Source organism: Lactuca sativa, chromosome 5 (assembly GCF_002870075.4).
Source record: "Lactuca sativa cultivar Salinas chromosome 5, Lsat_Salinas_v11, whole genome shotgun sequence".
NCBI lineage: Eukaryota > Viridiplantae > Streptophyta > Magnoliopsida > Asterales > Asteraceae > Lactuca > Lactuca sativa.
In genome coordinates, this window is record NC_056627.2 from 256,411,187 (window position 1) to 256,427,944 (window position 16,758).

At 38.9% G+C, this 16,758-nt stretch overlaps 1 protein-coding gene across 1 annotated transcript; it reads left to right on the forward strand.

Annotated features, from left to right (window-relative positions):
• The first annotated feature begins 1,789 nt into the window (after positions 1 to 1,789).
• On the forward strand, positions 1,790 to 16,382 carry LOC111887038 (uncharacterized). Its single transcript, XM_023883261.1, has 3 exons — positions 1,790 to 2,143; positions 2,299 to 2,571; positions 15,819 to 16,382. Exons 1-3 carry the CDS (start codon positions 1,790 to 1,792, stop codon positions 16,380 to 16,382), a joined length of 1,191 nt encoding a protein of 396 aa, XP_023739029.1.
• Positions 16,383 to 16,758: the final 376 nt, after the last annotated feature.

Here is a 16,758-nt window from a genome sequence, read left to right on the forward strand (position 1 = left end):
TCTCCAAGTATAAATATAGGTGTTAGGGTGAGGATTAGGGATTGATAAACCCTAGAGATTGTACGGACAAGAGAGAGAGAGAGAGAGAGGAAGAAAGAGCATATTGTGTGAGAGAATCTATTGTAAGAAATTTCATTCATATCATCAATACAATCAAGATTGTTAATATTCTTCTTCTTTTCTTCTCTTCTATTTTATCTGACATCATCCGTTTGATTGGGATTCCGCACCATCAAACGGATCTGACTGATACACAGGCAGATTAGGGACTTACATTGACCAAACCCTAAAAGTCAACCAAAAGTCAACTCTCCGGGTTACGCTGCGTATACCAAACCTGTATGCTAGGCGTACCCGACAACCTCACAGAAACGGGGAACGTGAGCCCCTACGCTGCGCATATTGGGATTACGTGTCGTGTAACTCCCAGTTCAAGACTCCTTAGCTTTTGGGGTCTTAAATGGTTAAGACCCATGACCAACTTTCAGATCTAACCACCCCTAAGCCTCTTAATCCATAAAGTTGGTGGCTTTAAGCCTTTGCATGGCTGTGAGAGTCACCAACACCCAAATCTCTCCACTTTCCACACTCTAAAGCTCATAACTCAAGCATGACTCCATAACAACAACCAAGATGGGATTTTTATGGATCAACATCACACATAACACTGAAATGGGATAGATCTAGGTCCATGGAGCCCCTCTTGCTCATAAAGTCTCCACCTTTGGGACTTAAACCCTAGAAATGGACCATACAACATCAAACCAAAATAAAAAGGAAAGTTTGAGATTTTTACCTCAAAGTGAAGCTCCTTCCTCTTAAGAACTTAGATCCAAGATTAAACTTCAGACCCTAGCCTGCACAAGCTCCTCTCCTCCTTCTTCACTAACACACAAAGGCACCTTTAGCTCAAAATACTCACACACCAGCTGTACGACAAAGGAAATGCTCTCTTAGGGTTTCACTCTCTAAAATAGTGGCTGAGGATATGGCCTTAGCATTCCTTTTTTAGCGCACAAGCCTTAAAGTAGGGTTTGCATCTGGGCCCGCTACGCCCAACGTAACCCTGGGTACGCCCGGCGTACGTAGGCGAGTCCGCCTCCAACTTAAGCGCATGAGTATGCGCAACGTACTCTCCAGTATGCCCAGCGTACTCATTTGCAACACTTTCCCACTCAAGGGCTACTCTAGACAACTTGACAAAGGAGAAGGGTTAAACAGTTGTACCTGAATTTCATGATGTTACACACTTGGACTAGAAAAATGACATATTCAACAAGACACCTCAAGAGATAAGATTACTTTTTTATACCATTTCACAAAATCAATGAAACTTTGGAACTCGAAATGAAATGAAGAGAAATTCTTCACAAGTGGTTGGTGAATTTAGCTACATCCGGCACTTGCAATCAAAGCTCTTGAATTTGACTAATCTGGTAAGTCAAATGGTGGTGGAAAGTGGTCAACAAATGATGGTGTGTGGTATTTATGCAATGACGGGACATTATACAGATATGTGTCCCACACTTGGAAGTGAACCGGAGGATATTAATGCAATGGGAGGATACCAAGATCAACCAAGACCCATGGGATTTCAAAACACCTATAACCCAAATTGGAGGAATAACCCAAAAAACCCATACCCACCAAAGCAAAACCCACCAAATGTTATGACGAGACCCCAATATCCATAATATCCTTCCCAAAACCTCCATATCCATATACATCTTATACCCCTCCAAATTACCAACAACCTCAACAACAAGGCCAATCAAGTGGTAACCATGACATGAGTCTTCAAGAACTTTTCGCTTCTCTTGCTCACAGCCAAACACAATTTCAACAAGAGACAAAGAACACCTTCTCCAACATTCAAGCACAAATTGGAGACTTGGCCACCGCTCTCAACAAGATAGAACAAAGGGGTAAACTTCCATCTCAAACCGAGAAGAATCTGAATGTGAGTGCAATAACCTTGAAAAGTGGGAAAAACCTTGGAGAAGGCAACCCCAAGAGAGTTTCAAGAGAAGAAGAATATGATGTTATTGTTGTTGAGCCTACAAAGGTTGTAGTTCCTCCAAAGGAACCAATTGTGACAAATATTGAGCAACCCGAATCTTCCAACAAGACGATCAAGCCATTGGTCATATCGTACCACCACCCTTCCCTTCCTGGTTAGCCGCTTCAAAGAAAAAAGAGGAAGAAAATGAATTATTTGAAACTTTCCGCAAGGTCCAAATCAACATTCCAATATTGAATGCTATTAAGCAAATTCCTAGTTATGAAAAATTTCTAAAGGATTTGTGCACCAAGAAGCGAAAATTCAAAGAAAATGAAAAGATTCAAGTCAATGCAAACGTGTCCACGGTTATCCAAAAAAAGTTACCTCCCAAATGCAAGGATCCAGGAATATTTGCTATCCCTTTTACCATTGGGGATTTGCATGTTGAAAGTGTCATGTTAGATCTTGAAGCCTCGATTAATGTGATGCCATATTTGGTTTTTCAATCTCCCAATGTTGGACCTTTGGAAGAAACGGGAGTAATCATTCAATTAGCAGACAAGTCAAGGGTGTCTCCAAGAGGTGTTGGGTCAAAAATATGGTTTACACTTTACTTTTATAGGAAAGTGTATTTTTGTATCTTGGACCGTAAACAACTTGGTGTTTACGGTTTTATACATGTTTACGATTGTGTTTACGGCTGTGAACAGGTTTACGACCGTAAACCCATTTACGGACCATGTTCACCAAGCCCATGTTTCTCATGTATAAATATAGATGTAATGGGTGAGGAGTAGATTGATGAGTGATGAACATAAAAGGAGTGTACGGCCTAGAGAGAGAGAAAAGAGTGTGTGTTGTGTGTGAATCTTGTATTTGGATTTACATTCTAATCATCAAATAATACAAGATTCATCATCTTCTTCTTCTCCTTCTCTTCTATTTGATCTGACATCATCCGTTTGATTGGGATTCCGCACCATCAAACGAATATGATTGATACACATGCGTTTTGGGGACTTACAATTGGTATCAGAGCTTGGATTGTATCATTCATTTTTGTCAGATCTGGAGCAATTTGATCTTATTTTTGAAAAATTCCTGCGTTTTTGGATAGATCTCAGAAAATTAGGGGGGTTTCTTCTTCGTGTTTTTGATAAAAACGGGTTTTGATCGAGTTTTGGAGCAAAAAGGGGGCAAAAATCGTTGTTTTTGGTCGTAACCAGCGAGGCGGCGGCGGCGTTTACGGCTAGGGTTCCGCCGGAGTTTACGGCCGACGGTTTGCGGCCGGTCCTCGGAGTTTGCGGTCCAGTAGCCTCGGTCTTCGCTTCAGAGTTGATCCTCGCACGTCCGCGCACCAAGATCTTCGCCTCGTATACACTAGAAAAAGGGGGATACAAATTTAGGGGTGCCGGGGATCGAACCCGGGACCTCTAGTTCATCAACACAAGGCGCCTTACCAGTTCGACTAGGAAGCCTCTTGATTCATTCCTACGAAATTTAATTCAAAAGGCGTCTTTCTCGGTTCCAACTTTCGAAATTTTACATTTTTAACCCAAATTTCAATTTCTTTTAGTTTTAAATTCTTTTTTCATCCAAAATAATAATAATGATAATAATAATAATAATAAATAAATAAATAAAATAATTAAAAACCTAATAAAAAATTATAATAAAAAAATTAGCTTTTAAATTTTGACTTGACTTTTAAAATTTGACATTTGATTTTAAACTTTGACTTTCTCATTTAACTTTTAAATTTTCAAATTTAGCTTTTTGGTTTGACTTTTTAAGTTTGATTTTTGAGTTTGACTTTTTAAATTTGACTTTTAAGGTTGACTTTTGAGGTTTATAGTCAAAGAGCATTTTTAAATTTTAGTTTAACGTTTAAATTTTATTTTAACTTCGAGTTGTGCTTTTAATGGCTTTTGAGGTTAACAAGGGAATTGAAGACATGAAAGAGAATCGTCAGGATATGTTAAGACAAAATTTCAACATATTCAACTACATTCCCAGAGAAACCCTAGAAGCTCAGTTGCAGCGATTTACCACACTCACTACTGAGATGAATATAGTTGGGATATTCTTAAACAAATCTGAGATAAACAAAAAGCTACTGAATTCACTTCCGTAATCGTGGGATATGAACGTAGCTGTCATCAAGAAGACAAAAGATCTCAATCGTCTTAGTATTGCTGATGTAATTGAAGAGCTTGATGCTTTGAAATGTGGAAAAACAATGAGTTCCACAAACATCCTGGCCAATGAAGTTTCATGTACTCCATCTTGTGAAGATACGATTAAAATTCTTCGTGAACATAATGATTTGCTAAAAAGGGAAGTCGAGTACCTAAAATATGAAGGATATCAACTTAGGAAAGGACAAAAACCCCTGAAGGCTGAATTAGAAGCAAAAACCAAAGACTTTAGGAAGCTTCAGGAAGAGTATAGCAACAAGTGTGAAAATTATGACTATATTAAGAGACAACTTGCTGCTGTAACTGAAGAACTTGACACTTTGAAAATTAAGTGTGGAAAAATAGATGTTAGTTTAAAAAATTATACTGCGTCAAGTCAGACAGTCGAGTCCTTATTTGAAACCCAATTAAAATTCAAAGATAATCAAAACAAGGGTCTAGGGTATGATAGTGTTCCTCCACCTTTCAATCATAACTACACATCCATCCCTATGACACATGAAGAAATTGACAAGGAGGCACATCTCCAATATGGCAAACCAGCTGGATTTGTGTCATGAGTTATTCAGGTTGAAAATACTAATGTTTCTACTTCATGTGTAGGTAAAGTAGCAGAAGATGAGAACAAGGAGAACACTACTGAACAAACCAATGACTTCTTGAACTCATAATCTGTTGCTTCAAATTCTGTTACTCCTAACAAAACTGCCATTGAGAAATACAGGTCTCCAATTCCAGCGCAACAGAGTACTTGTTGCAAGTGTGCATGTAGGATCAATAAGAGACAAGGCATGGATACGCCACCAGGGGCAGGAAGAAACAACTTCATAGTGAAGAAAAAGACATGTTTTCACTGTGGAACACCTGGACACATTTCTAGAAATTTTCCTAATAGCGCATATGTTCCCTACTATGCACAAGGGTGGCAGAATGTGCCAAGAGGGAGATACTCAAACAGAAATCCCTCAAGATCACGTTCAGACAATGGCGACTGGAATGCCCAGAAGGCCAAGAATCAAAATCCCAAGGGCAAAAAGGGAATGTCAGCCAAGAAGCCTATTCCAAGAGATGCTCCAGCGAAACCAAGACCGGTTAGATCAAAGTCATCTCGGCAGCCGACTTCAAGTTCCAAATCAAGTGCCGAGGCACCCATCGGATCGAACAAGAAATGGGTTAAACCCAACTACCAATGGGTATCAAAGGCTCAATCTCCTAAATCTCCTAATGATTCTAATATTTCTACATATTCTATTTGTGATAAACAAGACATGCCATGGGAGAAAGTATCGTCTGTTGATGACAAAGGTCGACCCAGTTTCAAAATGGACTGGGTTCCAAAGACCAATGGATCCCGCTCTGTGTCGGAGCAGCTATGGAAGCATATCATAAGAATTCGGTTTGTTGGTAGTGACTGTTCCTGACACATGATATGGGACATCTCTCAACTATGCAACATTCATAATTTTGTTTGAGAGTATGTGTTCATTGCGGGAAGGGAAGAAAGGATGGGATCACAAATGGGGCTAGTGCTTAATGACATGAAGAATTTTTAGATCTGTTTTGAGATTATGCATACTGTTCTCAGACCTTCTGGATACAGATTCAATCGGTGACTTACGGTTTGAGTTTTCTTCTCTATACTCCTGAGTTTATCTTAATCTTATTCATTTCAAAGACAATTTTTTTGTTTTCTTAATAGTTTTTCGTTATTAGTTATTATTGGGAAGTGATATCAAGAATGTGATAACGGGCAATCTAAAACATGTGTAAGGAACTGAATCTGAACTGTTTAGACTCTGTGATCAATGTGCTGGTAGGCATGAAGGATTTGACAGTGTGGATTTAGTTAGGATTGTTTGGACTGACCATACGACGCTCGGGTAGATTGAGCAGTGAGATAAACACGGGAACCCACGGGATACACTAAATTAATACGCACCTAGAATACTGGTTCGACTTTTCCTTGATGTATGGACTTATGTCCTTAATTCTGGTTCTGATAGGGCGACTGGAGGGTTCTGATAAAGTAGGTCTGTAGGAAATTATTTTCTTGCTTTCTATCTATCATTCATATGTTGCTTCCTCTACGTGATTGGAAGAGATCCGACCTGGATTGCAACATATGCAACTCTATTTCTATGCATTTTCTTTATCTTTGTAATTTTTCCTATCTGTGAGCCATATGATGTCCCCTCTGCGTGATCGGAAGATCCGACCTGGGACACAGCATATGCAACACCCTACTATCTCTATAACCCTCTATCTTTGTTAGTCATATGTTGTCCCCTCTACGTGATTGAAATATATCCGACCTAGGACACAACATATGCATCTATCTCTAACTCTGAGATCCTCCTTAATAATTGTTTACTCACCTAATGTAAGGAGTTCTTTGGAAGTTCTTGATAATCAGGGTATATCGGGAAGTGGGGAACACGTTCTAGTGCAACTAAAATTGAACCATTTAGAGGTTGTTTGTAGATCTCGCTGCTTAATTTAAGTGGACAACAATACTCGTGGTCGTCGTCAGCTAAACGGTTTATTTAGAAAAGTTTTTCGATATCTTTTGTGTTTAAGTGGACCACAATACTGGCAATTGACCAGATCTATTCATGAAAGTGAAGGTACCGATAAACAAGTCCAGGCTGTCTCACAACTTTGATCCCAAATATTTTTCTTTTTGTTAAATTTGTTCATAGTTTTCTGATGGGTTTTAGCCATAAGAACTTTCCTATGTGCGCATGCAAAACCCTAATGCTTGGATCTAGGCTTTCTAATAAACATGCTTTGAATCCAAGACTTCTAATTACTAATTAGGTTAAACAAGAACATTAAAACAGATCTAGAATCATACCTTTGAGTTCCTTGTTGATCTTGAGGTCTTGGAGCTTCTAGAGTCACAAATGTCACTCCTCTAATGGCTTACAAACACCAAAGCAAGGAGGATGATTTAGGAGAGAGGAGAGGGGAGGAATTCGACCAGAGTTCTCTTGCTTAATCAGAAGTGTCGAATTCCCTATGCCATGGGGTCTATTTATACTTGTAGATTCCTTAATGATTACAGATAAGTCCCTATCAGATAATCTTCTCTTAAGGCTATCCAAATCCATCCCTAGATAAGCATATGGACGATTTTTAGCTTTCCTAAAGCTCTTAGAATCCGTCCAAAGTATATCCAAATGGATTTACAGTTTAAAGCTTAACTATCAAACAATTGACAGTTTATACCCCTTTATTTAATCTCTTTAAGTCACCAAATTAATTCTAATTAATTCTATGACTTATATTAATCAAATAACATATATATTATTCATTATATTATTCCCATAATATATTAATAATATTTATTCTCTCTTAATAAATCATCCTATCAAGTTGCTATGGTGAAGGCAACCCAAAAGGACCATGCACAACCGGATATAGTTACAGCCTTAGACACTATTCCAACAGTCTCCCACTTGGATAAGTCTAGTAACTATACAAGTACAATTCGGTTTGCATTCGTAGCTCTCAAAGACGCTGTCAACTCTGATCTAATCAATCTTGTCCTTTAGATAAGGGAACGTACAGTCCTCTGTTAGATATCATGCTGACAATCCTATGGAATGGTTAGTCAAGCATTTAGGTTTCTCGATCTCTGATTTATTTGACATAGAACTTAATCGAACACATCAATTCAGTTCTGACCGGGCCCGGCACATAAGTCAAATCAAATCATCGAGCGGCCGAGATATCGCTTTTACCTTATTAGATAAAAGTTACAGATAAACTTCGACTTATATGCATTTACTTATTCATTTACCAACTATACACAACAATACGTTTTATAACACCAAGTTACTGATGCGTTTTCGTATTATCAATGTACAATCAATTAACAAATAATAAACCATATATCTAGGTTTTAAGACTATATGATATTATCGTCTTGCGATCACCTTTTATATCTTATTCCATAAGGTGATTCCAGCAAGCGCGGGTTTATTCCAATGCTCAAAACTAGTTCATAAGCACTCATGAACGTTGCAGCAATCCTTTGCTATGTCTAACACCATTTAGACATTCTACACACCAATTCACGACAATCTTCTTTCATATCTACTTCCAACATATGAACGATTGTGGACCATTTGAATAATTTGATTATTCCTAATAACCTCAATTATTCTGGAAGTCAAAACATGCAAAGTGAAACAATAGCTAAACAATTAACATAAGATAGTAACATTACTCATAAATAAAACTCCTTTATTTAATCATCAAATGTCAATTACATTTATCTATTACACGTTTCTAATACTATCTAATCTATGCTAATATCATCCTTCAGCCCAATACTCCTAGCATGCTGCAAGTGCTTAACCCTACTCAGTCCCTTCGTAAGCGGATCTGCTGGGTTATCTTCTGATGATATCCTCTTCACTACGAGTTGTCCTTCTTCTACACGATGTCTAATGAAGTGATACTTTCTGTCGATATGTCTTAATCTACCATGATCCCTTGGTTCCTTAGTTAAGGCAACCGCACCTTCGTTATCACAGAAAATCTCCATTGGCTCCTTTATGGCAGGTACGACTCCAAGATCACCGATGAAGTTCTTTAGCCATATTGCCTCCTTCGACGCCTCGCTCGCTGCAATGTACTCTGATTCGCACGTTGAATCAGCTACGGTTTCCTGCTTGGAACTTTTCCATGTCACTGCTCCTCCATTTAGGGTAAAGACCCAGCCCGACTGTGAACGGTAGTTGTCCCTGTCGGTCTGAAAACTGGCGTCACTATACCCTCGCACCTTCAAGTCATCACTTCCTCCGAGGACTAAGAACCATTCCTTCGTCCTCCGAAGGTACTTAAGGATATTCTTCACCGCAATCCAATGTGCTTTGCCAGGATTCCCTTGATATCTGCTAACCATACTCAAAGCGAAGGCTACATCAGGGCGAGTACAAGTCATAGCGTACATGATTGAGCCAACTGCGGAAGCATATGGAATTTGGCTCATTTCTGCTATCTCAGCTTCGGTACTCGGACTTTGAGTCTTACTCAATTTGGCATTACTTTGTATCGGTAGTTCTCCCTTCTTTGAGTTTTCCATACTAAAACGTTTTAGTACCTTCTCTAAGTAAGTATTCTGACTAAGTCCAATTAGTCTCTTACTTCTTTCTCTTATTATCCTTATTCCCAAAATGTAAGAAGCTTCTCCGAGGTCCTTCATAGCGAAACACTTCCCGAGCCAGGACTTTACCTCCTGCAGGGTTGGGATGTCGTTTCCTATGAGTAATATGTCATCGACATATAGAACGAGGAAGCTTACTATACTCCCACTGGCTTTGACATATACACAAGATTCGTCTTCGCTTCGTACAAATCCAAACTCTTTGACTTTCTCATCGAAACAAAGATTCCATCTGCGAGATGCTTGCTTAAGTCCATAAATGGACTTCTCAAGCTTACACACTCTATTCGGATGCTTCGGATCCACAAACCCCTCTGGCTGAGCCATGTAAACATCCTCAGCCAACTTTCCGTTAAGGAAAGCGGTCTTGACATCCATTTGCCAAATCTCATAATCATGAAATGCGGCAATTGCTAACATCACTCTAATAGATTTAATCTTCGCAACTGGTGAGAAGGTCTCATCATAGTCAACTCCGGGAGTTTGAGTAAAGCCCTTCGCGACCAATCGCGCTTTATATGTGTGTACGTTCCCATCCACGTCGGTCTTCTTCTTGAAGATCCATTTGCACCCAACGGTCTTACGTCCGGGCACGTAATCAACCAAATTCCAAACTTGGTTATCATACATGGATTGGATCTCGCTATCCATTGCCTCTTTCCACTTTACAGACTCCGGGCCTGCCATGGCTTCCTTGTAGCTATTAGGTTCATCAAGATTTACTAGTGTACCATCACTAATATACGTGTCCCCTTCGGTAGTAATATGAAAGCCATAGAACTGGGGATGAACTCTAACTCTATCGGAACGTCTAAGAGGTAAGGATTCGTCAATTGGTTCAACCGGAGTTTCCTCCTCGGGTTGAGTGCCAGCGGTAGAGGTTCCTTCATCCATCGACTCTTGAATCTCTTCAAGTTCGATTTGCCTCCCACTGTCTCCTTGGCTTATGAGTTCTCGCTCTCGGAAAACTCCTCTCCTCGCAACGAAGACAACATTGTCCTTCGGTCTATAGAAGAGATATCCAAAGGATGTCTGTGGGTAGCCGATGAAAATACATCGCTCACTTCGAGGTTCAAGCTTGTCGTGAGTATCTCGTCTTACGAAAGCCTCGCAACCCCAAACCTTGATATGTGCCAACGAGGGAGCTCTCCCTGTCCACATCTCGTGAGGTGTTTTGGCAACCTTCTTAGTAGGGACTCGGTTAAGGATATGGGCGGCAGTCTCTAAGGCATACCCCCAAAAGGAGATTGGTAGTGAAGCACGACTCATCATAGAGCGAACCATATCCAATAAGGTTCGATTACGCCTTTCTGCCACACCATTCAACTGCGGTGTCCTAGGAGGCGTCAATTGCGAAACTATTCCACACTCCTTGAGATAATCGTGGAATTCAAGACTTAGGTACTCTCCTCCTCGATCGGATCGAAGCATCTTGATTTTCCTGCCCAGTTGATTCTCCACTTCATTCTTGAACTCTTTGAACTTTTCAAAGGTGTCTGACTTTTGCTTGATTAAGTAGATATACCCATATCTACTATAGTCATCGGTAAAAGTCACATAGAAGCGGTTTCCATCCTTCGTGGTTGATCTAAATGGTCCACATACATCGGTATGTATTAGGTCCAATAGACCCTCGCCCCTTTCACAAGTACTTGTGAAGGGCGACTTAGTCATCTTTCCAAGCAAACAAGACTCGCATGTGTCATCTTCCCTAAGGTCGAATGACTCCAACACTCCATCCTTTTGGAGTTGGGCTATGCGTTTCTTGTTGACATGTCCAAGACGGCAATGCCACAAGGATGCTTTATCCATACTAGTGGAAGAATCAATATTCAAAACATCATTTCCAAAGTCATCAACAATCATAACAGTTTCATATATTCCATTACATGGTATAGCTTCAAAGTAAAAGACACCATTTAGATAAGCCAAAATAGAACCGTTCTCATTATTAAAAGAAAATCTAAATCCTTGTCTAAACAAACCATGAAATGAAATGATGTTTCTTGCCATTTCTGGTGAATAGCAACAATTGTTCAAATCTAAAACTAAACTATTCCTAAGCACTAAGGAATACACTCCAATCTTGGTTACAGGCGACGATCTTCTGTTCCCCATGATTAGATTGATCCTTCCTTGCTCCACATCCCTACTTCTTCTTAGTCCCTGCACATTAGAACAAATGTGATAACCACAACCGGTATCAAGAACCCAAGAAATAGCATGATTAGAATCGTTAGATTTGATTGTATATATACCTGCGAAAGATGGCTTGATCTTTCCTTCTTTGATTGCTTGCAGGTAATCCGGGCAGCTTCTCTTCCAATGTCCTATCTTGTGGCAGTGGTGACACTCTGCCTCCTTCGGGTTAGAGCAGGGCTTGGCGGGATCAACTTTGGTCCCACTAGAAGAGGCACCATCTCGGGCTTTCACCTTGCGATAGTTCTTTGATGAAGCTTTCCTCTTCTTTCCCTTCCCTTGTCCAATAGCCAAGACAGGAGCAGCGGGCGGATTGAGAGTAGGTGCAACAGACTTGTCTTTAAAGTTGCTCTCAGCAACCCTCAAGAGACCTTGGAGCTTGCTTAGGGTGACCTCTTCTTTGTTCATGTGGTAGGTCATCCTAAATTGATTATACATCGGAGGCAAAGAGTGAAGCACCATGTCGATCGCCAAGTCTTCACCGAAGTCAACATTTAACTTGCGAAGGCGGTCGACATACCTTTGCATCTTTTGCAAGTGCACGGTAAGAGATTCTCCATGACCCATCTTCGCGGAAATCATGTTAGTGAAAATCTCGTACCTCTCTTGTCTCGCGTTTTGGTGGTACCTTTCCAATAAGTCTTGGTGCATCTCGTACGGGTACATGTCCTCGTAGGACTTTTGGAATTCGGAGTTCATGGTGGCGATCATGATGCAATGTACCTTCGTTGCATCTCGCTCATGAGTTTCAAAGGCGGTGATTTCGGCTGGAGTAGCGATTTCGGTGTTGATTTTCTCGAGCTTCTCATCAAGGACATACTCTTTGTCCTCATAGCGAGCAATGGTGCGAATGTATCTTATCCATTCGCTAAAGTTCGTTCCATCGAAGGTGACCTTTTGGCAAAGGCTCATCAATGTGAAAGAACTAGCAGCAGCGTTGTTTGCGTTCGACATCTACAATTAGAATAGGACAAAGATAAATTAGAATAAGAATCCCTAATTATCACCCAATAAGAAAATTAGGGCTAGGATCCAACAATAACATTTACATACTAGAAAAGGGATGCCGTAATCTAACATGCAAATAAATTGAAGGTAAGTGAATGACGATTCACTAATTCTCCATCACGAAACTTAAACTATTAGTCCTAAGTGTTTTTGAGAATTCCTAGGTTCGGATGAGATTCATTGAAACTATTCAATGGCATGTTTAAATCTCGATATGCCCCTCTTGTTTGTGACTGGGATGCCGAGGATCACAAAGCGGGTGTGAATTACCATGCAAATTCACATGGCGCCTTCATTGTAACAATCACCTATTCAATGTGCCGGTAAACCACACACGCTCCATTGAACTATGATAAACAACGAATCACCCTTTGCCACCTTCGCTTAGAACCAATTAGTGTGCCGGTAAACCACACACGCTCCACTAACATCTTAGCAAGGTGCAAAGTGTAATTTCATGGGATTGCATCAATTCACTTTTCCTAAAGTAACTAGGATTGGGAAATTTTGAAATATGTGTAGTTACTTGTATTTCTTATTATACTTTTAATGAGAGGATGAGGTTGCCCTATCCTACCCGTTCGGCTAACGACCCTCCACCAATCAAGCAAGCGGTGGGTGTGAGTGTACACCCATTAAGCGCCATTTTATAGGCCGCAACCTTATACCCACCTTATAGATCGGCTTCGTGAATGAGGCCTACTAACGGTAAGACTAGCATTTAGTTATACATATATATATTATTCTAGTAATATCATATTAGTATAGGGTTGTATTTTAAAACTTTTAAAATCTAGGGTTTGAAATTTAAGTTGTCTAAATTAAAACTTTTAATCACAAAAGTAAATTTCAAAACATGAGGGTAGGTTTTTAAACATTTAAAACATGGAGGATCAAATAACAAATAATTCCAATTAACAATTAATATCCTAATTATCTATATTTGATTTATTCAAGATTTCTTTTAAGATAATTACCAAAATAATTAAAATAATTAATTAATTATCATATAAGGAAATTAAATATTTAATTAGTTGATAATTACCTTTAATTAGATCAAGATAATAGTTATATTTATCAGAAAAACGAATTAATGTTGATCTAATTAGTTTATGGTAAGTTAAGATAAGATAAACACAAAGAAATCCCGAATCTGGCCATTCCTGACGCCTGGACTCGCCGAGTGCACAAATGGACTCGCCGAGTCAGGCCTACTCGCCGAGTCCACTTTGAGACTCGCCGAGTCCATGACTCAGAAACCAAAAATTCGAATTTTGCAGGTTTGTTTCAGTTAATCAAGCAACAATTTACAGAAAACCAAGCTAGGCTCTGATACCACTGATGGGTTTTAGCCATAAGAACTTTCCTATGTGCGCATGCAAAACCCTAATGCTTGGATCTAGGCTTTCTAATAAACATGCTTTGAATCCAAGACTTCTAATTACTAATTAGGTTAAACAAGAACATTAAAACAGATCTAGAATCATACCTTTGAGTTCCTTGTTGATCTTGAGGTCTTGGAGCTACTAGAGTCACAAATGTCACTCCTCTAATGGCTTACAAACACCAAAGCAAGGAGGATGATTTAGGAGAGAGGAGAGGGGAGGAATTCGACCAGAGTTCTCTTGCTTAATCAGAAGTGTCGAATTCCCTATGCCATGGGGTCTATTTATACTTGTAGATTCCTTAATGATTACAGATAAGTCCCTATCAGATAATCTTCTCTTAAGGCTATCCAAATCCATCCCTAGATAAGCATATGGACGATTTTTAGCTTTCCTAAAGCTCTTAGAATCCGTCCAAAGTATATCCAAATGGATTTACAGTTTAAAGCTTAACTATCAAACAATTGACAGTTTATACCCCTTTATTTAATCTCTTTAAGTCACCAAATTAATTCTAATTAATTCTATGACTTATATTAATCAAATAACATATATATTATTCATTATATTATTCCCATAATATATTAATAATATTTATTCTCTCTTAATAAATCATCCTATCAAGTTGCTATGGTGAAGGCAACCCAAAAGGACCATGCACAACCGGATATAGTTACAGCCTTAGACACTATTCCAACATTTTCTTCTATGCACAAATTTAGGGGGGAATTAAAAAAAAATTCAAAAATCAAAGGAAAATCAGAAAATTTCAAAAATCAAACAAAAATCAGAAAATTAAAAGTCCAAAAATAGTGTTATTTCTTTTTTGTTTTTGTTTTAAGTTCTCTTTTAGTTTTGTTTTGTCTTAAAATGTGATTTCAGGTGTAGACGAAACTCATGGAGTTTGTGTCGAAAATTTCTGAGCCAAACCTTCATCCGTGATCATCGAGGAATTCTCATTCAAAGGAGCAAGAAATGAAGATCATCTTTCAACATTCAATCTTTCAACCCTAGAAGCAAGGTGAAGCTGGAATTGAAGATTATGTGACCGATTGCATTAAAGCCTCCTCAGTCAATCTGCTGCTATCTATGAACCTGCTGAAGTGATCCAGAAAGTTATTTCTCTCTGAAGATTCTCAAGCTGAAAGCACCAATTTTCAAGAATCTCTACAAGAAGCCTCCTCACCCAATGTGCATTAAATGTCAAATTCTAAAGAAATTCCAACTGCTCAAGATAACGTCATTTATTGAAGATTCATCAAGTTCATCTTGAAGCTGTGAATTCATCGAAGATAAATGCTGAAGCCAATCTCCAACTAAAGATTAGCAAGAAAAGCCAGCTACTTTTTAGGGGGAGCTTGTTGGGTCATTTAGAAAAGAAAGTTATAAACCAAGGGGGAGATTGTTGGGTCAAAAATATGGTTTATACTTTACTTTTCTAGGAAAATTTATTTTTGTATCTTGGACCGTAAACAGCTTGGTGTTTACGGTCGTATACGTGTTTACGGTTGTGTTTACGACCATAAACAGGTTTACGACCGTAAACCCATTTACGGCCCATGTTCACCAAGCCCATGTTCACCAAGCCCATGTTTCTCATGTATAAATATAGATGTAAGGGGTGAGGAGTAGATTGATGAGTGATGAACTGGAAAGGAGTGTACAGCCTAGAGAGATATAGAAAATAGTGTGTGTTGTGTGTGAATCTTGTATTTGGATTTACATTCTAGTCATCAAATAATACAAGATTCGCCATCTTCTTCTTCTCCTTCTCTTCTATTTGATCTGAAATCATCCGTTTGATTGGGATTCCGCACCATCAAACGAATCTGATTGATACACATGCATTTTAGGGACTTACAAGAGGAGTGTTGGAGGATGCTTTAGTACAAGTTAAACAACTTGTTTTTCCTGCGGATTTTTATGTCATTGATCTTGAAGACAAGGCTCATTCCAAATCATCTATGATCCTCCATGGAAGAGCTTTCATGAATACTTCTCACACAATCATTGATGTCCATAAAAGAAAGATAACTATGGAGTTTGATGGAGAAACCATTCACTTCAACATTTTTGATGCAATGAGGTACCCTAGCAACATTTCTCCATTGTATCGGGTTGATGTAATTGAGCCAATAACCCAAAAAGTATTTGATTTGTCTCATGGGGATATTTTGGAGATGATACTCAACATGAACCTTGATTGTGAGAGTTTGAAGAAAATACTGGAAATGTATACATTGGACTCTAAAGTTGAAAAGATTGTGAAGAGTTTAAAAGTAAACAATTCAACAAAGAAGGATGTCTCTCAAGTCGCTTTATCTCATTCTCCAAACAAGATGCCCCATTCCATAATCCACCCACCTACACATCCTCCAATGATAGAAGTGATCAAGAAAAATATAATTAAAAGGTGAAAAGCATTACAAGCACATAACCCAAAAACACTTTATTCTGGGTCAAGAAGTTCTTCTTTATAATTCACGCTTAAAGATATTCCCGGGAAAATTGCGATATCGATGGCGTAGACCTTTTATTGTTATAAAAGTGTTTGATCAAGGTTCCGTTGAAATTAAGAGTTTAGAAACAAATCAAATATTCAAAGTGAATGGGCAACATTTGAAACCATTTTTTGAAGGCTTTGACACGGGAGAATTCGACAACATAACATTGGAAACTCCGATTTACGAAGGTTGACGGAAGCGAGGCTATGTCTTGGAAAAGACATTAAATAAATGCATTGTACACAAATAATCTCCGCTTGAAGTTTTGGTGTTTCTAGGCTTGAACTTG